This window comes from Juglans microcarpa x Juglans regia, chromosome 5S (genome assembly GCF_004785595.1).
Source record: "Juglans microcarpa x Juglans regia isolate MS1-56 chromosome 5S, Jm3101_v1.0, whole genome shotgun sequence".
NCBI lineage: Eukaryota > Viridiplantae > Streptophyta > Magnoliopsida > Fagales > Juglandaceae > Juglans > Juglans microcarpa x Juglans regia.
In genome coordinates this window covers 28430143-28454685 of record NC_054603.1, presented here as the reverse complement: position 1 = coordinate 28454685, position 24543 = coordinate 28430143, and the positions used below count along the sequence as shown (strand labels likewise).

General features: G+C 38.3%; 2 protein-coding genes across 3 annotated transcripts; both read left to right on the top strand.

The window, feature by feature from the left end:
- On the top strand, window positions 1-5061 carry LOC121266972. 2 transcript variants are annotated; one of them, XM_041170848.1, is made up of 10 exons: window positions 1-236; window positions 342-427; window positions 605-749; window positions 1301-1436; window positions 1558-2475; window positions 2899-2957; window positions 3180-3234; window positions 4045-4139; window positions 4260-4328; window positions 4865-5061. In XM_041170848.1, the coding sequence occupies exons 1-8, from the start codon at window positions 165-167 to the stop codon at window positions 4080-4082; spliced, it is 1509 nt and encodes a 502-aa protein (XP_041026782.1). In that variant the 5' UTR covers window positions 1-164; the 3' UTR covers window positions 4083-4139; window positions 4260-4328; window positions 4865-5061. The 2 variants fall into 2 exon arrangements, with proteins under 2 accessions (XP_041026782.1, XP_041026781.1); XM_041170847.1 differs by lacking the exon at window positions 4260-4328.
- A 10564-nt stretch (window positions 5062-15625) lies between these two features.
- LOC121266980 (histone H4) lies at window positions 15626-16199 on the top strand. Its single transcript, XM_041170859.1, has one exon. It carries the CDS (start codon window positions 15731-15733, stop codon window positions 16040-16042), a length of 312 nt encoding a protein of 103 aa, XP_041026793.1. The 5' UTR covers window positions 15626-15730; the 3' UTR covers window positions 16043-16199.
- Window positions 16200-24543: the final 8344 nt, after the last annotated feature.

The following is a 24543-nucleotide window of genomic DNA, read 5'->3' as shown; positions in this document are numbered from 1 at the left end:
TTCCAAGGGCCCCCAGCGCAGCCCTATTAATTATCCCGTTTGGTTTTGTTTGGGATTGGCACATATTCCGTATTCACGGACCAGAGGTATAACCACCGGGAGCACGAGTTTGGGCGGGAACGGGGTAATAGAACCTTCAGATTTCGAGCGACGGGTTGATTCTCATGGCTTCTACAACTGGTCTGGACCAAAACGAGTCCTACGATGATGGTTCATCATCTTACTTCCAGAAAACAGTTCAGTGTTTCTCTCTTCTTTCTCAGTCCAAAACAACTAATTCGAGGCTTCAAATTTCTCTACTTTTCTTTCTGTCGAACAACATGCTTTTCTCGTTTTACAAGGTATGCTTGCACGATTGGTGGTTAATCAAAGCTGAAGAGGACTTTGAAGGGAAACGACTAGCCGTTGCGGGCTTCACCTCGCGAGAGTAAGATCTCTCTCTCTCTCTCTCTCTTTCTGGGTTTCGGTATAGGGTTTTGTTTGGTTTCCGGTTGATTTCTGTTGTTTACTAATTCATAGTTCAAGATGTAATTTGACATGGTGGGGCGGTCAAATGTGATTAAATTTTCCCCTTCTAGGTCTTACTTTGTATGTTTTTGTTTAGGCAACAAGCAGTGCGTGTGTTTTCATCTGCACCAGTACTCAAAAGATACGATATGTTTACCCTGGAGACAGCTGACGGGATTTGTGTTTTTATTAAAGGATTCATTAACAAGCAGCGGACTAGCGATAATGGGTTTCCTTCCGAGGTAGCGTGATTTATTTCTGTTCTGTTCCTTTCTTGCAAGGTATAGTTTGGAGAGTCGTTACTGCTGCATTAAGTACGATTTTTGGATTAATGCTGTAATTGGATTCTTTGATGCATCGGCGTTTGTAGAGGTTCTGGAAACTAACATGTCTCCGGGAAACGAATTTGGAAAAATATATATTTCAATTATCCAAGAAAATGCCAAAATTATGGTTTTGACGTTAGGGAGACATGGTTTGATATTGATGCCATTTAGAAGTAATGAAGCACATTGTATCATTTTGTATCTCTCTTTCAAGCACAGAAGAAAGTGCACTCTAAGCAGGCATTGTATCTATGTCTGAGTTCATTAAGCTGTCAGTGGCATAAGATCAGGTGATAGCTCTGCTTATCCATGTAACTTCCTCTAAATTTTAGTATTGCCATTGGCCAAAGGCGTAGTGACCCTGTGTACAGTTGCTAATGGTATTCAATTTGCTAGATTATCAAGTTCTCTCCCAACATATAGTTGACACTGCCACTAATTGAAGCTTATATCTTCACTGGACGCAGGTTTTTAGTCATTTTGTGTTTGGCTTTCCTCCCAACTGGGAAGAATATGCTGCAAAGCTCTTGGAAGGAGATTCTACCACTTGTGTTCATTCAGGAAATATTTCTGCACCAGATGAGTTTGCCACTCATCCAGGATGTAATATATGCAACTCTAGTTTGTAAAATTGTCCCCCATACCTGATAATTCTGTAAGTTTCTTAACTAACTTTGTCTATTGGATTCTTTTATTTCTCTCTCCATGTGGTTGGAATATGCAGTGGTTGTAGGCAAGAAAAATTCTAGTCCAGCCACAAAACAAACTCCAAAAAATCACCAGCTGTTCGTTCATGAAAATAAGCATGATATTGAACCTTTAAAAAGTCGTTTTCATACTGTTTCTGAGAATATCACCATTGATGCTTCAAATGGTTCTAAGTTGTGTAAGCATGCGACCAAGGATGGAACAGAAGTGAATGTCACGACTTGTGATTTTCGGAGTAGGAGTTCCGCTAGATTGAAGAATCTGAAAGGCAATTTGCATGATAACCCAGAATCTAGGTATTCTGTGAAGCATAGAAACAAAAACTTGAGTCCCACATTAGATGCATTTGAAAACACTGATGGAGCAAAAATGAATAGTTCGTCAAGGACCACCATTCAATCTGAGGGGAGAATGGACATATCAGACAGCCTTCCTGGAAATTCTATGGGCCAAGTTTTTGGAAATTTGTCCGCGGATGTAAGAAGCAAACGGAAAGAAGAGAAAATGGCAGTCAATGGGTCAAAAAGTAAAAGAAATAAGATGAATTCCATTCCCTTTGTTTATGATGATCTGAGCAATATTGTACAGAATAATAACTGTGAATTTGAGGGCATTGGGGCATCTAGCCCGTCTGCTGATGAAGTTCAAGACCCAATGCATCAGACTGTCCTTAGAAAAGTTGATGCTGAATGTGCTGGAGATGGTTCTCAGCAGAAATCCAATGTGAAACATCCGCTAAACTGTGGAAACAATATGACTCAAGGTGATTTGAAGACAAGGAACAATAATTCAGCTAGGTCTCCCATTTTGCATCGTACAAAGGACTTGAAGAATGCAAAGGAAGGAGAAAACAATGCTAAGGAAGAAAGCATGTGCAGTAAGAGAGATTTTATTTATTCTCCAGAGTCTTTGAGTTTTGGAAGATCAAGGTCAGGCAAGTCTGCCGCTTAAAATGCTTCTCACTCACTCTCTCTCTCTCTCTCTCTCTCTCTCTCTCTCTCTCTCTCTGTAATTCTCTTTTTGGATAGTAGTATCATTGCAATTAAATAGGACTTGTTTATTCTTTATTAGCTGTATCTGTGGTGGCTCCATAGCCATAGGGAAGTAGGATGCCTGAATTTTTTCCAAAAAGAATTAAATTAATTTGAAAGGAGATTTCCTATGTCATCTTTTGGAAAAATTGAAGTTATTGCATTGAATCAAACCATAGCATGTAGTAAACCTCATATCTAAGGCAAACACAGAATTAATAGTGTTTTTATTTTTTTCTTGGAATGGTTGAATTCCCCATAAATTGTCAGTATTATTATTTCCAGGTTCTACTCTCTCCCATTTAATTGACTTGCCTATGTTGCAGGGAGACCACTGGTTCCTACATTGGAATTCTGGCGCAATCAATTGCCAGTTTATGATTCGGTTCGTTTTTTCTGGCTCAACCATGGTGGCTTAACCTCAAATAGTGCCTGCTTTCACTCATAACATACTCATTAATGAATTCTGTTAAACTTAATCATCGGATTTTTTGTCAATAAAAGTAGCTCTCAATTGTCAAAGGAAAGGGGGGGGGGGGGGGGGGGGTGATGTGTACATCCAGTCATGTGTGATTTATTCTTTCTCATGATTTGTTTATGTATACAGGATCGCAAAATGACTGGAATTAAGGATGAGTTGATTGTGATAGGACAGTCTAGAGGTTTGTTTCCTTGTTTAACTATTAAGCAAATTTATTTTCCATTTGTCTCTCAGCATTTTTATTTTTTACTCCGTCTCTCTCTCTCTCTCTCTCTCTCTCTCTCTCTCTCTCCCCCCTTCCCAGACAGCTGCGATTGAAGACATTACTCATTTATTCATATTCGGTGCTATAATAATTAAAACTTGGTGAGCTTTTGGTCACTGACACATAATTACCATTTATGTTCAATTTGTCACGCCAACCTTTTAGTTTGGCATCATTCATCCTATTTTAATTTTACTATTAAAGCCCCACTATATACTGGTTCTAGTTTTGGATTAGGGCTCGTTTGGATAGTGAAATGAGATAATCAATGAATAGTAGTAAAATAATTTGTGAATAGTAGTGAAATAGTTTGAGTTAATATGTTTTATGGGGTTTTGGAAGAGGAGAGAGAAAAGGTTGAATAAAAATATTATAAAAATAAAATATTATTATAATATAATTTTTATTTTAAGATTTGAAAATTTTGAATTATTTTTTGTATTTTGTTTAGAAGTTTGGGAAAGTTGTATTCATTAGTTAATGATTAGATGAAAAAGTTGAAGATTTGAAATTGAATAATGTTTGTGTTTGTGATGTTTGAATATTGAGATAAGATAAAATGAGATGAAATGAGTTGGGAGAACTCTGCTATCCAAACCAGGCCTTAATGAATCGTAACTATGTTTTCTATTCCTCTCTCCGATTGATAGTTTCCTCTACCAGTTGTCACTGCTGTTTAAGCTGTATATATCTGCGGCTGATGGGCTGGCCTCACTGTGTTGTTAGGGAGTATATTGGAGCCTCAGAAAAAGAGAAGGCAGTAGAAGTTAATTTCACGGGCAGCTTTAGCACTTGCTGTTGAAATTAAGGAACTTAAGAAGGTAATTTTTACTAATTCTTAGTATAGAAATTGATATTGTTAAATAAGGGCTATGATCTGTATAGATATTCATAAATGAAAATGGACAATTATTAAGATTTTTAGTCTCTTTGGAAACCAGGGTATAGAGTCAAAGTTACTGAAATGTTATAAATTTGGACAGCTTTTGGGGTTCACCATGTTTAAAAAGGTGCGAATTCATAACTAGTCAGAAATGCTCTCTTAGAAAACTTTACCTGTCGTAGCTATGGTATTTATTGTGTTTCTAATAATGATATTTAAATAGCCATTACTTTTAGCACCATGTAAATTGAAATTCATAGACGTGTTTCTCATTATAGAATATAGAAACATGTTTGCATAAATGACTGCTATTTAACCGGGTAAAAGACATGGTGCGTTTTCACAGTCTCTAGGATTCCTCGTCATAAAAAAAAGTGACTTCTGTTTATGAAAATGTTGTGTATTGAGATTAAGGTCTAGTTTATTTTCACAAACCATCTCATATCATCTAATCATTACAATTTTTTTAAACTTTCAATCAAAATACAATAAACAATTCAACTTTTTCAAATCTCAAAACAAAAATAACATTAAAAAATTTATATTCTAACAATATTTTATTCAACTTTTAACTTTCATCTCATCTCATCTATTTAACCAAATGAGGCCTAAGTCAGTTGCTTGATTATCTTTGTTCCAACCTTACTGTTTAATGTTTCGCAGGTCCTGAAAATCACATGAAGTGGAGCTAGATTTATATGGTGAATAGGAGTGGACTTCCTTGAGGTTTTCATTTTCCGAATGTTATATGATGTTTTGATGTATGATATAAACTTGAATATCATGGTGTCTACTCTGTAGCGGTTGTAATATAAGACGACACCTACTGATGTTAACCTAAAAATGAATTAATTCCTGTATGTTGTGTATTTGTTTAGAAAAATGTTTGTCACAAAGAAGTTTTATTAAAATAAACTTAAATTGATGTGGCTTTATGTGGTATGCCAAAATTACTTTTATTGTTAAGTAAATACGTATCACATAAAGTCATGTTAGTTTGTGAGTTTAATTTTATAAAATCTTTTTTGTGACTATACCAGGGGCGTATTCTTTTGTCAAGTAGGGTGATAATAACCCTATGTTGAATAGGGTTATGTTACTCATTATCCCACACCACATATTGTCCATATTTTAAATTTTATATTTTGTTATTTATTTTATTCATGCTAAACTAATTGAGTATTACTTATTATCTATACACCATATATTTGTTATGAAAAAAAGAAAAAAAAAACATTAAAAGATGTGTGATGTGTGGTGTGGAAGGCTAAACAGAATTATTCTAGTTGCACAATAGGCCATTGGCCAAGAACGGTTATAGGAACCTGAAAAAATTGGTTCTATCAGCTTTGAGCTTCTATGTACCAGCTTTTTATTTATTTTGTCGAAAAAAATTCATAGTAAGCCCATAAATGTAACAAATCTAAAAAATTTCACTGATTCCTTAAAAACCAGTGAAATTATGTTTAAAAACTAAACTGTTTTAATAAAATCTTGATCCCTTTGACTCAAAAGTTTAACTTCAAAACAAATTATGGCAGTGCGTACATCAATGACGGTGCATAGAAAACAAATGCAAGAAAAGTAAGAGATTGAGAAATAGAGATATATGTGGTTCGGCATAATGTTTATGTCTACAAGAGTTTGGAAAGTAAAAATTCACTATGATATGTTTGTTTACAATCTCTCATAATCTCTCATTTCTCACTTTACAATAGAGATCTTGAATATATTTGCTGGAAAAGACCCCCTCTCTGGAGTTCCCCTTTGAGAGGTTGAGAAGTTGAGAAGAAGTCAAAGTTCCCTAGTTGTCTGGCCGCTTGCTTTTTATCTGACCATCTTCTCGCGTGCATTTCGGTAATGGTAAGGAATATCCACTTTGCATGTCTAACCATCTGTGGTGCCCTCGACCCCATGTGTTATTTTAGTAAAGTTTGTGATATCGGGATGATGACCACACATATCACGCACCCCAACGACAAGTGCTCATAGTGTGTACATGTAATATGTGTATAATATAATAATCGCAGTGGGATAAGAGGCATTTCTATTAAGTACCAGAAAGTTTAAAAAAAAATCTTACAACTCATAAATTATATTTCCCAAAAGGATTATGCAATCATCCGACAAGTAATTAAAATAAAACAAAGACAACATAACATAAGGGAAACAAATTCCATATTGCAGAACAACATATCAGCAAGTCATGCCTTCGGTGGAGCCGGTCCCTCAGGCTCATACTTAGTCTCTGCGCCAAAGTCTACGGTACCATAAAACGGAACCGTAGGGTAATACACTATAATGAAATTATGACATCTCAGCAAATAATTAACCAAAACCACATCTAATAATTTAAAACATATTATTACAATCAACATGTCTACAGTCATCCAGTAAAAATATAGGAACAAATCCATTTCTTTTTCCCAAAATACACTTTTGATCACTCACGCCAAAAATCTCATTTGGCCCAAATATATCCATTTATTTTATTATGCATGCACAACGGTCTCCTTTATGGACCATCTGAACACCATGGCTCTTATCGTTACACCACGGGTAATGTCCTTGCATGAGACTTCGTAATGAGCGATGTCCAGTTCTGTGCCCGGCGCATACATGACCAAGCATCATCTAACCCCACTAGTGAAAGGTCACGGAATTGGTACGAAAGTGTTACTGTCTCGTCCGTTCCCGTAATCGCTCTGCAACTGCGACAATTCAGGGGACGTCACGTCAGTCTGTTACGCTCCTGAGTGACCAAAAGAGCTCCACTGAGATAATGCCCCATCTCGGCTTGGGGTCATGATACACACGCACCCACATAATTAACACCATCAGTCTCAATTTCCAAACAGACAACGTGACTTCATAACACAATTAATTAAAGACGATAAATATGCATGACAACAAATATTGGATGATATAGTAAATTGCTCATTTATATAATATCACAATAATTACAAATACACATATTCACAACCAACTATACACGTAATCCCATCTTCCAATCCGGCTCAAGGCCCAAATCTAACCACAACTACAATTTAATCTCAACACTTCAACGGCTCAAGGTCCATCTCAAACCAACACTCTATAAAATAACGTCAATTATAATAATGCTATTTTAAAACTCATGAATCGTGTTGGAAATTACTTACACATTTTCGGATAATAATCTAGAAGATCATGTGTGGAGGTGTTGCCCAAGGTGGCGGCACAGTGGCGACAATGGTGGTTCAAGGTCAAAACAACAGCAGTTTTGGTGAGTCTCTCACAAGGGAATTTTGGTCTAGGGGTAAATGGGTCAAGGAGGGAGTTTTGCTATGGTGGGTTGTGGCGAAGCATAAGGCAGCGCACTATGGATTTTCTCTAAAACATTCGGAAAACACAAAAAAATTAACTTAGAAGAGAGAGAGAGGCTCGATTTTTGGAATGATTTGAAAGTGGGGAGGTTCGACCTATTTATAGGCCGAGTATGGCGGTTTGGTTGTAGATGAATAATATGATTCACATGTAATAGAGGAGACGTGGGTTGGTGCATGATGCAGAAGGCACTGTCGATCGACACGGGGATAGCCATGGAAGCTCAAGGTGGAAGGTGGTGGTGGCTGTGTGGAGTGATGGCTTGATAGTGCATTTCGGAGTCCATTGCTGAACGACACGGAGTAGCACATGGAAGAAGGAGGTTGAGAAAAGGAGGTGATGGCTTGAAGCAGGATGCATTGCGTGGCCTCGGTCCGATTGGAGGAGGAATTGGCGTCGGCAACAGGTGGAACAAGAAGAAACTGGAAGAAAGAAGAAGAAAAGAAGAATGAGGAGGAAGAAGATGGTGCGGCGCATGAGGGAAGAGATGGAACCCTAGAGTTCCTCTCCAAAACGACACCGTTTAACTTCAAGGGAGGGCTGGGCTCTTCCTTTACACGAGTTGGGCCATTTCACTTCACACACGGCCCAATTAAAACACACACACGCACATCCCATCAAAACAAATAAAATACTACAACTAACTACACACAAGCCCAACCAAAAAGTAATTAAAATAACATTAATAAAATAACACGACTAACTAATAAATAAATAAAACACATAAAACTAGGGATCTCACACCATCTCTCCCTTCCCACTTTCTCCTGACACTGTCCCCCTTACCTCCTAATACACTCTTCTCCCTTATCTTCCTGCTTTTCCTCTTGTCTCCTAGTGGTGGCTTGGTGGGCTGGGCTTGGTCTTGGGCCTGGCTATTTTGTCCCCTACATTTGCTCGCAATTCTTAAAGTCGATTCTCTCCGAAAGAAGGCCTTGAGGATCTTCAAGATAAAATATACGACAGAGACAACACGTAATGATCTGTGACAAAATAAGTTTCGGAAGTGGGTCCTTGGTTCTCCGTTCTGCTTACTTTGAGCGGTAAATACTTTTGAGGGTGAAATTAGGCAGGAGGTGCCCTTGATCGCATCAGATGTGAGCACGAAACTCGGATGTGGCGTTTGGGGAGGAGAAATTCACTATAATATGCTTGTTTACAATCTCTCATAACCTATAATTTTTTACTGTACAATGGAGATCTTGAATATACTTGTTGGAGAAGACCCCCTCGCTGGAACTCCTCTTCGAGAGGTTGAAGAAGAAGTCAAAGTCCCCCAATAGTTTGGCTGCTTGCTATTTATGACCATCTTCTCACGTGTGCCTCGATAGTGGTGATGGACGTCCACTTTGCATGTCTGACCACATCTCCCTTTCTACTTTCTCCTGAGACTACCCCCTTGCCTCTTGACACTGTCCCCCTTACCTCCTAACACATTCTTCTCTCTTACCTTCCTACTTTTCGTCTTCTCTCCTAGTGATGGCCTGGTGAGCTGGGCCTTGATATTTTGTCCCTTAAAGACCTGTTTGGAGGCCCTGTGCCTTACGTGCCAACACAAATTGCTTGCTTCTGGTGTTTATAGATAGATCTGAAGAAGATGAATCTAGTGGTGGTGGTTTTGCAAGTTAAAAAGAAGTGAAAAGTGATAGATTAGGGCTCCGTTTGGGTAGTGGACTAATATTTATTATTTTATTATTATTTTTCACATACTTTTCACTACTATTTAATATTTTTTTTATTTTTTTCACTATTATTCATAGAATATATGAGATTATCTCACTACCTAAATGCACCCTAATCTTGTTGGTAGCAATGAAAGCAATAGACGGAGAAAGAGAAAAAAGACGCCCAGTTTGGATACAAAAGTCCCCTCCAACTCATTTTAACTCATCTCTTCTAATCGTTATAGTTTTTCCAATTTTTCACACAAAATATAATAAACAATTCAATTTTTTCAAATCTCAAAATAATAATAATAATATTATTATTATTATTATTATTGTTTTGGTATTTGAAAAATTTAAATTTTTTATTATATTTTGTATGAAACTTTGTGAAAGTTGTAATGATTAAATGAGACGAGTTGAAACGAGTTTTGAATCCAAACCTCCCCTAAATATAAGAATAGTAACAAAAAATGTATGAGAAGCTTCTCCGCCTCCCAATTGATTTCGGCTTTGGGTAGGGAGTATGATAGGTGGGCAATGAGGGCCCGTCCCTCCTCCCCCCCCCCCCCTCCCCCTCCAATGCATCCCACTTGGCTAGCTTGACATTGGCAAAAAATTTGTCTGAATTATCGAGCGGGTGGGAATATGTTTAATTTTTGTTTTAATAAGGTAGTGTGAGTTGCGGGTAGTATATCCACCTGCCCACCCCACATATATATTTAAAAAAAAATACTTTTAATTCTAAGATCAAACCCCCTCGTCGTCTCTTCCTTCTTCTCCTTCTTCATTTGCTCTCCTCTTGTCTCTTCATTCTTCTTTATCCTTCTCTCTTTACCTCTCGGATCTTTCTTCTTCTTTGAGCCTCTCATCTTCTCTTTTCTTTTTTTGCCTTCTTCCTCTTCCTTTTTTTTTTTTTCTTCTTCGAGCCTCCCCTCTACACTCTTGATCTTCTTCCTCCTCTCCTCACTTCTTCTTCTTTGCTGTCGTGGGTCTTAGGAAGTAAAATAGATCATTCTCCTTGTTGTGAACTAGAGAATGACGCCATGGATCTCTGGTGACGAATCATAGAACGATGCCATCGTTCTCTAGTTGCAAACTAGGGACCCATGGTGTTGTCTTTATTATTATTATTATTATTATTATTATCTTGAATCGATTTTTGTTTAATTTTCATTCAATTTTGGTTGGTTGTTTGGAGGTGGAATGTGCTGCAGAGGGCATGGCGGAGAAAATAGATTTTTTTTTTATGAATTTTTGTTGTTTGGAAACGGAGGAGCGGCCAATTCTCGCCCTCCATCCGCCCGCCTATACGATGGGGACAAACAACCTTTCTCTAAGGCGGGTGCAAGGAGTGGGATGGCATTAAGCGACCTCATCCAAGCGAGGTTGGGGGCGGAGAGGGCTTGCATCGAAGGGAAAGGCAGGAAGGCTATGATCATTGTTGGGTTATATAAGGATTTAGTCAATATTTAAACAAAATCTATTTCCTTTAAAAAAATTCACTTGCAATAGATAATCATTATTTTATTATTATTAGAGTGATAGATATACATTACTATTACCATATCAACGATGTTATACAAATATCACAAGAAATATCACAAGTAGGGTGCTACGAGTAATGACGACTATTTCAATATATTGAAAAAATGTTTGGAACCTTTCAAATAAAATTCTAGTATTAGTAGGTCTAGAAGTAAAATAAATGAGTGGTACTACTATGCTGCTTGAGCATGCCTGCTGCTAGGGCTACAACCCGACTTGAAATAGTCTAGTTTATGGCCGACCCGACCCGTAAAGCGAGATGGTAAAGTCCAACCCGATCCGATCTGACCCAATCAAAATCAAACCGGGTTGGCCCATATGACCCGACCAACCACTCTTTCTTCTTCTTCGCGAAAAAGTAAAAACGGTGCACCACAGGCGTTCAAAATTCAAATAACACTCGTCCCCAAATTCATTTTTGAAATTTATTGGAATCTTCCCATGTGGCTGAAGGTGTAGAAAATTCAATCAATTCCCATTTCAGAATTCTCTTCTCTCTCTTCCAGTTTCTTTGAAAATTCAATTTCTTTGACTTTTGTCTTTCTTCTAATGTTGTTTCTCAAGATGTCTAGAACCCACATCTTCTTTTCCCCTTCTCTCTCCTATTATAAAAGTGTAGCTCCCTCGGAACTTTGAAGAAGAATATTACCTCCGAGCTTTTTCTGGAGTTATTGTATTTTTCTCAACTAATCATCAACGCCAAGAACTGGATTCGTTGCTCAGACATGATGCTCTGGCCCTTACGGCGTTGTTCGGCTACAACAGGTGCCAACTCCTCAACACTCATGACCAATCACCAATGGAATCTAATTGCAGCAACAATCCGGTTCACTCTCGGTTCTTTCTCTGATCAGGTTTCTACTGCTGGGGCTGGGAGTTCTTGACCGCTCTCCTGCTTTTCAGTTGCTGAAAAATTCAAAATTAATCTCTGTGGTAGGAAACCGATCTGATGGTTCTCATTTTCATTTTATTCATCCTTTCCAGATTTGCATCTTTTTTTTTTTTGTTTTCTTTTTGTTTTGGGTTAAGTCATTTCAAAGGTAGGTCGGTGACGAGAAAAATCTGGAGGACAAAATGGCACAAAGGACAAAATGGATGATTCGGGCACGGACGAAGTGATATCGTGGGGTATTTTGTAGTGTGGAAGACTGCATATTTCGCCAAGGATTTGCTGCCTAACTATTTCAAACACAACTTCTCCAGCTTCGTCCGCTAGCTTAATACATATACGGAAGGGTTGAAATCAAGATATAAACCCGTTAATTAGTCGGGTTGCAACCCGATCATATCATAATCCGTTAAAATATGGGTCGGGTCGAGTCGATTTAAACGGGTTCACCGGGTTCACGGGTTGTGGCGCCCCCAATCCCCCTTATAAAAATACACAGGGATCGAGACGCCAGGATGGTGACAACACGGTCACGCATCCCAACGAAGTGCCAGTGTGTGTACATGCAACAGTGTTCAAATAAAATAACGCAGCGGATAGTCAACTAAGTACCAGAATTTAATTACAATCAAACATCAGTAAAGATTTAAAAAGCAGTTATACAGTCATCCATAAAATAATTTACAATAGTTTTAAAAGCTACAAACGAGTGATCCCAGATCACTCCTCAGGCGGAGCCGTCTCCTCAGGCTCGCCCTCCTCCTCCTCATCAGCATCAAAATCTGCGACACCACAAAATGGTCTCGCAGGTAAGTATAACCCAAACAACGACGTAATACAAAATGCATTAAATGCAACTAACATGCATGTACATGAAAACATGCATTTTTCCACAAAACATCATTTTCCCCGAAAATGATAAATTTCCAACACACACCAAAATCTCATTTTGGTCCGAATTATCCGTAAAACATTTTCCCAGAAAATGATTTACCCAAAAATCAACTCGCACTATTTTCCCAGAAAATAGTGCATTAATACCAAATGCACCATGCATTATTTCCATATGCACCATGGTCTCCCCTATGGACCATCCGCACGTCCTGGCTTCGCAGCGGTGCTCAGTTCCGCGCCCAGCGCGTACGTGGCCAAGCACTCACACTACGCAACGAGCGATGCCCAGTTCCGCGCCCAGCGCGTACGTGGCCAGACATCCTCTAGTCCCCGCCAGCAGAAGGACCACGGAGTCGGCACGAGACCATCTCGTCCGATTCCATTGTCGCCCGGCGACAATCCAGGGGACGTTACTCAGTATATTCCGCTCCCGAGTAACCAGAGGAGCTCCACCGAGTTAATGCCCCATCTCGGCTTGGGGTCGTGATACACACGCACCAAAAATATTAACACATAAAATCATAGCTTTTCAAAGCACATGAACATGAATGCAATACACGAAAACCCAGTTTTCTTTTACAAACATGATCATGCATGAAATAATGAAATGCACATGTACCAACACAAAGTCCAAACCAACAGATACCAATCCAATCAAATCCAACCAACAACTCCAATCACAAATCCATCCGACCCCCGAACTTCTCGGACTCAGTCCGGCATGCCAAAAAAACACAGTGAAATGGGTTAGTGCAAAAATACATTTAAATTACGAAAATTCTTTGGAGAAATACTTACAGTGCAATATAATAATTTTCCGAGGATCGCGAAGTTGAAAAAGGCGACGTTTGAGCAACACCACAGTGTAAAATACACTGTGGCCGTGGGTCACAATTACCAACTTTTCAACGAGGACAAACGAAGACCCAAGATTGATAGGGTAGGGCCTAGGGAGGTCGGTGAAGCTAGTGGTGGTGGTGGTTTGCCGTGGGTGGCGGCGCAAGGGGTGGTTTTAGGCCAAAAAAGTGCAAATCGGAGATGGACTTGGTGGGGCTTCACCGGTGACGGATCGGAGCTGGGGTTGGGTCCAATGGGTTGCCAAGAGGCCGGGGATGAAGTGGTAGGAAGATGGTGGCCGGAGGTGGCGCGACGGCGGCGCAATGGAGGAAAATGTGCCGCGGCGTCGTGGGTTTCGTGGAGGCTAACGGCGGCACGAACGGCGGTGATACTGGTGGGGTAGGACGGCCGGCGGCTGGGGAGTCAAATGGGCTGGGCGGTGACGACCACCGCCGGCGGACGGCGGCGCTGGGAGTGGACTAGGGAAACGGGCGGAGGAGAGGAGAGGAGAGAGAGAGATCGCGTGGGAGAGGAAAAAGAATAAGGAGAAAAAGAAAAAAGAGGAAAAGAAAAGGAGAGGAAAGAAAAAGAGGGAAAAAGAAATGAGGTCCAATCCTCATAACTTGGGTCACAAAAATGATCCAACGGAAACGATTTTAAAACCACAAGTTAAATAAAATAATTTAAACGTAATGGTAAAGTCAAATTGAAATAATTAAATTCCACAGTAATTAAATAAATATTAAAAGCAATTTAAATGCATAACAATAAATAAATATTAAGAAAGCACATAAAAATAATTTTCACCAAATAAAAATCATAGAAATAAACTCACTAAAATCCAACCAATTTTAAAATAAGAGAAATTATTTTAAGTACATAAAAATAATTCATTCAGTAAAAATACACTAAAATACGGGGTGTTACACGGGTTATTTGCACAGGCCTACTTGCTGCAAGGTATTGCTAGGCCAAAATCAATTTTTTATTTTTTAAAATTTTTTTATTATTTTAAAATATTTTTAAAAAATTTAAACAAATATCAATACACTAAAAGTCAATTATTTAATTATTAAGTAAAGAAAAAAACATAAAATACATAAAATGTCAAAATAAGGTATCAAAATAAGATATCAAAATAGTATTATTCAAAATAAATAGGACTACATGCAGGGTATCGATTAGTGTTATTATTATTTTTAAATCATTTGTGTGTATTTAAAAAAATACTAAAAAAATAAACACACAGATACTTAGAACAAAAATAATAATGACAGATAACTTTGTTTTCGGAGGGTGGGGGCATCATTTTCCATACAAATAACGGGAAAAATTCTCGGCTTTTTAATGAGATGAAAGTTAAATAAAATATTTTTAAAATATAATTTTTATTTTAATATTAAAAAAAATAAATTATTTATTATATTTTAAATAAAAATTTAAAAAATTAAAAATTATTAAGAAATTATTTAGATAATAAGATGAGATAAGATAATTTTAAATAAAAGTTAATAATTAAATAAAATATTATTAAAATATAATTTTTTAATATTTTTATTGTTTTAAAATTTGAAACAGTTGAATTGTTTATTATATTTTGTGTGAAAATTTTAAAAAAAATTATAATAATAAGATGAGATGAATTGAGAGTATTTCTTAATTTAAATGACTCTTAAAAAGAGATTGAGATAGTGAATTGAGATAAAATGAGATAAAATAAAAATTAAATAAAATATTATTTATTATATTTCGTATAAGAGTTTGAAAAATTTATATTGATTAGACGAGATGAGATAAAATGAATTAAGAAACTCTTTTAATCCAAATAACTCTTAAACGAAATGAGATGAATTGATTTGTGTAACAAAAACAAGGCCTTAAGATATCGTGGCTCGATTCAAACACTAGTCTATAGACGGGCCAAAATAAACAAAGCTACGAGCCACGGATCGGCACCCTCAGCCATGGATAACGCATTAATCTCACGGTCCAAATTTGCGCTCTTCCATCCCTCCGTCGAGAAACACAAAACCGACCGATCATCTTCATGAAAATACATGCCACATCAGCAATCCGCTAGAAAGCACTTTAAACCGTTGATTGAAATTATATCGACGGTGTAAATGTGTCAAGAGTAAATGATGCGGATTGCCATTGTTAGCCGTCGATAATTCCAGGATCCAACAGTTAAAATCTACCGAAAACAGAGATCTCACCCGCCACCATGTCTCCCCATATAAACTGGCTATCCTCTGATTCATATGCACGATATTCTACACAAACCAAAGAAATCCCAAATTCGAAACCCTAGATCTCTCTCTCTCAGCGGAAATGTCGGGTCGTGGTAAGGGTGGCAAGGGATTGGGCAAAGGAGGAGCTAAGAGGCACAGGAAGGTGCTTCGGGACAACATTCAGGGCATCACCAAGCCTGCGATTCGGCGTCTGGCGAGGAGAGGCGGTGTCAAGAGGATCAGCGGTCTCATCTACGAGGAGACCCGTGGCGTTCTCAAGATCTTCCTCGAGAACGTTATCCGCGACGCCGTGACCTACACGGAGCACGCCCGGAGGAAGACAGTGACCGCTATGGATGTGGTCTACGCGCTTAAGAGACAGGGCAGGACCTTGTATGGATTCGGTGGTTGAGTTGCGTTCTTGTTTAATCTGCCAGAGCTGTAAATTCGTTAATCATCCCTGTGGTAGTCGTGATGCCTGTTGTAGTTGTAGAGTTTCATGACTCTAGGCTACTCCTTTTCGCATGTGATTTGGATTTTGTTTGAAATGAAAGCTGGATGGATCGTAACTGAACGTTTTGCGAAATTTTTTTATCAAACTGTTAAGTGAATTAGCCATATCCAATTTCCTAGATCGTGGTTTGTTGCCGGATATTTATGATTTTCTCACTCAAAATACTTGTGAAATTTCAATCGTATACTGTTAGCTATATGGAATTAAGTGATTAGATTGAGTTATGATCAGGTTTAATCAAATTAGTAGTTATTAGTCTATTAGTTTTTAGATTAATGATTAGATCTTTAACAATTAATATTAGAGTAGAGATCATGTCTAAATCATAAAAGAGATGATTTTTTTTAAATGTTTATAAAATAATTATATTAAAAAAATTCGAATAAAAAAGTGCATTTGTAATTCTTGATACAATGCCGAGGGCTACATTATATCTTTAAACATATTGAAGGCTGCATGAAATTTTCATTCAGAATTTTCCTAAACAAATCTACTTGTGGAAATCTTCGCTGTGAATAAATTGTTGTGCATTTGGGAAGTTGGATTGTTAGATCAAATTCGACAGTTTCGATGGAAACGGTGATGCGTAGTAGTCGGTGGAAGTTTTGACATGAATTTGATGCCAGAGATTTGTAGATAGGGTGTTCGGGGTTTCACGAAGAATAAATATACATACAAGTTATTATTAGGAGTATCATTTTGTATACATGATGTGATATTATTTAGATCATAATATCTTTCTAAGTAAGTGTTGGGATTAATCAATTAGAAACAATTATACAATGAGTGTAAAGTCATTTAGATCATAATATCTTTCTAAGTAAGTGTTGTGATTAATCAATTAGAAGCAGTCATATAATGAGTATAAAATATGTATTGTTATAATAACTTCTTTTTAGCATTACTCGAGTTAAGTTTCTTTTATCTCTTTATGCCCTGCGCGCCAAATCCTGTTATGGTATTTGATAATTGTTAAAGTAAATATTGTAAGCACTTCAAGGGCTGGTCCTCCACTTTGTAATACTTAGATTTCTGAAAATTGATTACTTCATTAAAACAAAATAACTACCCACTATTTAATTGACCCATAACAAAATAATCTCCCACTACGCTACAGACCCACAAGGTCATTGTGACCCAATACCCTACGGACTCAACAATCATGACTAAAATAAAACAACAAAATGGGCTGACTCAGCCCAGCCCTTTAAACAGCTCCCTAAAAGCTAGGGTTTGTCTTGCGCCTTATAACATATCTTTTCCCTTAAGGAGATCTTACTTTTAAGGTTAGAGCATTCTTAATAGTTTATATATTTTATTATTTAAAATACATCATTAAAATTTATTTTTTTTATTTTACATATTGATTTTTATAATATACTATATATTAGTTTATCTATTTTTTTATATTATATTATTTAATAGTTTGTTAGAAAAAAAGTACAAGGAAAGAGAAACTATTGTGAAAGATAAAGTATATGAAAAGAGAATAAATAAATAAAATATTTTTACATTTGTGTACAGTTCACGCTATATGTAGTTGAACACTGTAGTAAAATAAAAAATACATTTAAAAATACATGATCCATTGGAGGTAATTTTGAGTTACTTTTCTTTAAATTTTATATAAAAATGAATTTTACAAAACCCATTGGGAGTGCTCTTAGGGAAGCGTTGCTATAGTTTTTCGCAATCCTTCCATGTCGTGTCTTCTTCTATCATTCCATTCCATTGAACTAACATTTTCACTCCAACCCGTCGTCTCTTCTTGACTAATCGCCTGTTTAGTATCTTTTCTGGTTCTGGTTGGAGGGTTCCCTCCATCATTACTTTCGGCAATTTTGTAAGTGGTTTTGTGTTCCCCCCATTGTCTTTTTAAAGCAAGAAACGTGAAAAATTGGGTAAATATGAGATTCTAGTATTAGATCTAACCTGTATGCGATTTTCTCGATTCATTGTATCACCGTATACGTCCCATATTACCTCGACGATAGCTTGAGGTTTCTCCTTAACGCAACTGACATATGACGGTAAGGTTGAAGCCGTAGGTAAACTCGATCTCCAACTTGGAACTTTGTCTGTTCGCTTTCGATCGGCATAGATCTTCCTCTTTTCTTGTGCATCCTTCAAATTTTTTTGAACTAACTTGTGAATAAATGCTCTGTTTCTGAGTTCTTCGTCTACTACTTGTACTTTTGTGGACCCTGTTTCATATGGCAACATCCGTAGGGGTGATTGCCCATATACCACCTCATATGGTGAAACCCTAGTTGAAGTATGCTCTGATGTGTTATAAGCATACTCAGCTAGCGATAGCCACCGTGCCCAATCATGTGGTCTGCCTCCCGAGAAGCATCGCAAGTAACCTTCTACCCCTTTGTTCATCGCCTCTGTTTGGCCGTTAGTCTGTGGGTGGTATGCAGAGTTAAGTAGTAGCTCCGTGCCACTGATTCGAAACAATTCCTTCCAGAACTGACTTGTGAACATTGGATACCTGTCACTAATAATGGTTAGTGGAAAACTGCGTAATTTAAATACATTGTCAAGAAAAATATGTGCTACTGTTATTGTTATGTATGGATGGGAGAGGGACATGAAATGAACATATTTGCTTAATTTTTCTATCACCACCATGATCACTATACGCCCTCCTGAAGGTGGCAGCCCGTCAATGAAATCCATACTAATATTTTCTCAGTTCCGTGTAGGAATTGGTAAAGGCTGGAGTAGGCCTGTGGGTTGAATTATTTTCACCTTATTTCTTTGACAAGTATCACATGCACAAATGAAAGCTCGAACATCCCTCCTCAAACCAGGCCAATAAAATTCATTTTTTATTCGAGCATATGTTTGATACACACTCGTGTGGCCCCCTAATGGACTGTTAGGGAGTTGCTGCAGTATCTCTTACTGGAATGGCACCAAATTTCCAAGATGTACCCTGCCCTTATAAAAGAGTAGGCCATTGTAGATCTGGTACTGAGATTGGTCCAGGATTCCTTGATGATAGTGGCTTATTAGCTCCTGCAACTGGGAATCTTGGTGGTAAGTCTTCTTTAATTTTTCTATCCATTTGGTTTGCATGTGGCTTATGGCTTGTATATGTGGTTGGCTGGTTTGGGTTTTATGGAGGATGGAGATTGGTTGTTTGTGTTTTGATGGTGTGGAAGTCTTGGGTTCTGGTATGGTGTTTGGGTTGGTTGTTGGTCCTGGTTTGGTGTTTGGGTTGGTTGTTGGTTCTAGTTTTTTAGTGAAGGGTAACCTGGATAGTGCATTTGCCACCTTATTTGTCTTCCCACTTTTATACTCCACAGAAAAATCATAACCCCAACAACTTTGAGATCCATTTTTGCTGTGCAGGGGTTCCAACCCGTTGCTCCAACAGATATTTCAAGGCGTGTTGATCAGTATGGACCTTGAAATTATGTCCCACCAAGTAGTGCCGCCATTTCCTTATGGCCATCACCAAGGCCAATAAGTCATTCTCATATGTAGACAGCATGAGACTCCTTCCTTTCAACCCTTGACTTAGATAAGCAATAGGCCTGCCTTTTTGCATTTATACAGCTCCCAACCCTTCACCTGAAGCTTTACATTCCACCACAAAAATCTTAGTAAAATCATGTAATTTTAAAACAGGGGGGCTAACCATTGCTTATTTGAGTCTTTCAAAGGTTGCTTGAGTTTGTCAGACCAAATGAAAGAATTTTTTCTGAGTAGAGCTGTTAGGGGTGCTGCTATTGCACCATATCCATGCACAAACTTGCGATAATAGCCAGTGAGGCCTAAGAATCCCTTTATGGCCTTCAAATTTTTGGGCGGTGGCCAACTTTGCATAGCTGTAATTTTCTGAGAGTCAGCTTTTACACCTTTCTTACTAATCAAGTGCCTGAGATACTTCACCTTACTACTGCCAAATACACATTTAGATTGTTTTGCAAACAATTGATGAGACCTCAATGTTTCTAACACAACCTTCATGTGATGCAAATTATCTTCTACTGACTTGTTGTAAATTAATAAATCATCAAAAAACAAACTTGCTTAGATAGGGTTTAAATACTTCATTCATTAATCCTTGAAACGTGGATGGGGCATTGGTAAGTGCAAAGGGTATAACCAAAAACTCGTAGTGACCCTCATGTGTCCTAAAAGTTGTGTTGAGTATATCCTTCTCTTGCATTCTGATTTGGTGATAACCAGAGTGCAAGTCCAATTTTGAAAAAATTTCAACCCCATAAAGTTCATCTAATAATTCATCGAAGTTAGGGATAGGATACTTATCTTTTACCGTGTCTTTGTTAAGAGCACGATAATTCACAAACATTCTCCAACTCCCATCTGCCTTCCTAACTAGCAACACCGGGAAAGAATAAAGGCTTTGACGCCCTCTTATAATGTCACTCCTTAACATCTCAGCCACCCAACGCTCTATTTCTACTTTTTGATAATATGGATACCTGTAAGGTCGAACACAGGTTGGTTTTGAGCCCTCCTGTAGCTCAATTTTATGGTCATGACTCCGAGGTGGAGGCAGACCATGAGGTTCAGAAAAAACAGGTTTGAAGTCCTTCACTATTCTCAAAACAGCTGGCACACCTTCCCCTTTTGATTCCTTCAATTCTCCTCCAATTAAATGCAGCCATATCCCTTTTGCAGTCCCTTTGTTTAACTTAGGGACATGCTCTTCCTCCTCTAAAGTCTCTCAAGGTGGTTACAACCCCTATAATTTAATCTCCACTCCCCTGAAATTAAACTGCATGGTTAAATCAGTAAAATTTCATAGAATGGACCCGAGATTTCTTAACCAATCTACTCCTAATACCATATCACATCCTCCAAAGTCAACAAATAAAGATTAGCCTTAAGCCTTAGATTCTGTAGTTGAATAGGAACTGCCCCTACAATAACCTTGGCAAGGCAGGATATCTTCATTAGCCACTTTGACTATCAACTGGCTTTCTCCCATTGGCAGTCTCGACCTCCTTGCTACATATAGATCTACAAAGCTGTGAGTACTACCTGTATGAATAAGAATTAAAATCTTGTGATGATTAATAAAACCCTCGACTCTCATAGTCTTAGGTGATATAGATCTTGCCATGGCATGCAATGATATGCCCACAGTTCCCCTATCTCCTTTTCTTCACCCACAGTCTCATCTAATTGAATGATTGCCAATCTTCCTGCATTAATCTCCGTTTCTTCTTCTTCCTCCTCCTCTAACCCTTCCAACAGAAATAACTTGGGCCTACTACACTTATGCCTAAATAAAATTTTTCTTCACAATAGTAAGATAAGCCCTTGTCTCTCATTTCTTGCATTTGGGTTGATATTATTCTTTTTATGGGTATGGTAGGTTTTCTGTTTGGGTTGTAGGGATTGGAATTGCCTCGGTTTTCTAGTCTGGATGGTGGTTGTGGTGCCCTTGACCCCCACGTGTTATTTTTGTGGAGTTCGTGACACCGGGATGATGACCACACAGATCACGCACCCCAACGATCAATGCTCAAAACGTGTACAACATACAATAAATGTACAGTATATTATTCACAGTGGAGAAAAATAAAAGGGTCTTTCTTTATTAAGTACCAAAATTGTTCAAAAAATAGTAAAATAACTTTACAAATATTTTACAGTCTTCCGTCAGATAATTTAAAGAAAACAAATAACATAAGGGAAACAAGTCCCAAAACGCTGAACAACATAACAACGACTTAAGCTTCTGGCGGAGTCGGTCCTTCAGGTTCATACTCGGGCTCTGCGTCAAACTCTACGGCACCATAAAACGGAATCGTAGGGTAAACACCACTATGAGATTATGACATTTCAGCAAGTAATTAACCAAACAACATCCAAGAGATTTAAAACACATTTATACAAATACGTGTTCCCATATGGACAGAATAACAACCCACATTCATTTTTCCCAAAAAATACCATTTTTATACTTACACCAAAAATCCCATTTTTGTCCCAATCATATTTATTATGAAATTTACGCATGGACCACGGTCTCCTCTATGGACCGTCCACACACCCTGGCTCTCTTCGTCACATCACGGGTAACGTCCATGCATGAGACTTCATAATGAGCGATGCCCAGTTCCGCGCCCAGCGCGTACATGGCCAAGCATCCTCTAACCTCGCCAGCCAAAGGTCACGGAATCGGTACGAGAGCGTTACCGTCTTGTCCGTTCCCGTCGTCGCCCTGCGACAACTCAGAGGACGTCACGTCAGTCTGTTACGCTCCCGAGTGACCAGAGGAGCTCCACCGAGATAATGCCTCATCTCGGCTTGGGGTCGTGATACACACGCACCCATGCCATTAATAACAATAGTCTCAATTTCAACAGACAACATGACGTCATAGCACTATTATAAACTATAAATATGCATTGCAACAGTTTATTGGAATAAATATTAAATATTTCATTTAAAAAAATAAACCTCCATTTACAATTATAGAGTATCACAAATACACGCATATTCCCGTTCATCGATCCGGCCCAAGGCCCAAATCCAATCTCCAATTTAAAGAGACCCAACACTTCAATGGCTCAAGGCCCAATTTTCAACAAACCAACAGTTCAATAATTTACAATGAACAACAGTCATAAAGTCAATTTAAATCACTTGAATTTTTGATGGAAAATTATATACATACGATGAAGGGTATTTCTGAAAGATCACTCAAGGACGATGGTCAAGGAGGCGGCTCAATGGAATAGTGCCCAAAAATTGGTTTTATTACACGGCAATAATAACCCAACAGATAATTTTTCCCTCAATTAAACAAAACCAAGTACAACAAAAATTCAAACTCTCGGATTCAATTACCCAAACTCACGAATTCTTGGTTTGCATCTCTCGAATTCAATCCAAACAACACTCGGGTTCATCCCCAAAATTCACAAATCAACACACAATTAGAAAGAGGTGAAATGGCTTGAAAGAGGATGAGGATCTCCAAAATAAATATGAGGAAATCCGTGGACTATAAATAGACCAACAATGGCGGTTTTGAAGAGCTATGTGTCGCACGGGTAGAGAAAAATGAAAACGGCATCAAGCCGTGGAGGACTGAGATGAATTCGCGCGGACGTGTGGAGCGGCGGTGACGACAGCTCATTCGGAGCCCATGCCTAACGCCACCAAGATGCTATGGAAGAATGAGGTGGTGGCGTGGGGATCGGCAGCTCGACAGCAAGGTTCGAAGTCACTACCGAAAGACACGGAGTGAAAGAAGCAAGGTGGAGGTGGCGGCTTGCGGCTGACTTGCGGATTGAAATCCCGAAGTGGCGTCGACAGCAGTTGCGTGGAGAGTAAGTTGCAGGAAGAAGAAGGAAGAAGAATAAATAAGAAGAGGAAGGAAGAAGTCGAGCGGCGCAAAGGAGAAACGATGGAGCCCTAGCCCCTGACCAAAACGGCGTCGTTTCGGAAAGTGAGAGCTGAGTCTCACGGGCCGCAAGGCTGGGCCGCGTTTCGCACATGGCCTGGGCCCCTTGCTGGGCTGGGCTGGAACCGGGTCACCAACACACACACACCCACGGCCCACAGCAAAAATACACACACACACACACACATAGCCCAAATAATAATACTTTTACAAAAATTACTAACATATTATAAAATAATAAATAAAGAAATTAAAATCCCAATATACCTAATTAATTAAAAATAATAAATTAACCCAATATTATAATTTTTTTAAAAAATTTAAAACCCATAAAAATAGGGATCTCACAGTGGTGGTGGTAGTCTCATTAAGGGTGCAGGTGCAGGTAGTTTTGGTAGGTAGGGAAATGTAGTTTGAGTTGGGTTTTGGTTTCTGCTGGTCCCCCCTTTATTTCTTCTAGCAACCTCCTCCTCCTGCAGTTTAGCTAAACCAAAAGCAGCTGAAATGGTGTTAGGTTTAAGCATGGTTACCATTATCTTCAAATTATCCCTTAATCCACTAATGAAAATGCTAATACGGAACTCCTCCGTTAGTCCACTAATTTTATTTGATAGGGACTCAAAATCTGTTTGGTATTCCTCAACAGTGGCAGCTTGTCTTAATGTAGTGAACATCCCTACTGAATCCTCATAGGTTGCGGGTCCAGAACGCACCTTAAATGTAGAGACAAACTCCTCCCATCCTCCAATAGGCCTCGAATCCATCAATCAACAATATCAAGAAAGAGCATTCTTTTCCATATGGAAAAAGACTGTTTGCGGTTTTTGGTCTTTAGGAGTATTAAAATAAGCAAAGAATTGTTGTGCTTTAAGGATCTACTCCATGGGTTCAGACCCATTAAATTTTGGAAAATCCAATCTTAAGGTCCTAGCATGAATTCTCCTATTCCCTAAAATAAAGGATTATTACTGACCTGACCTCTCTGATTAGAAGACCCTTC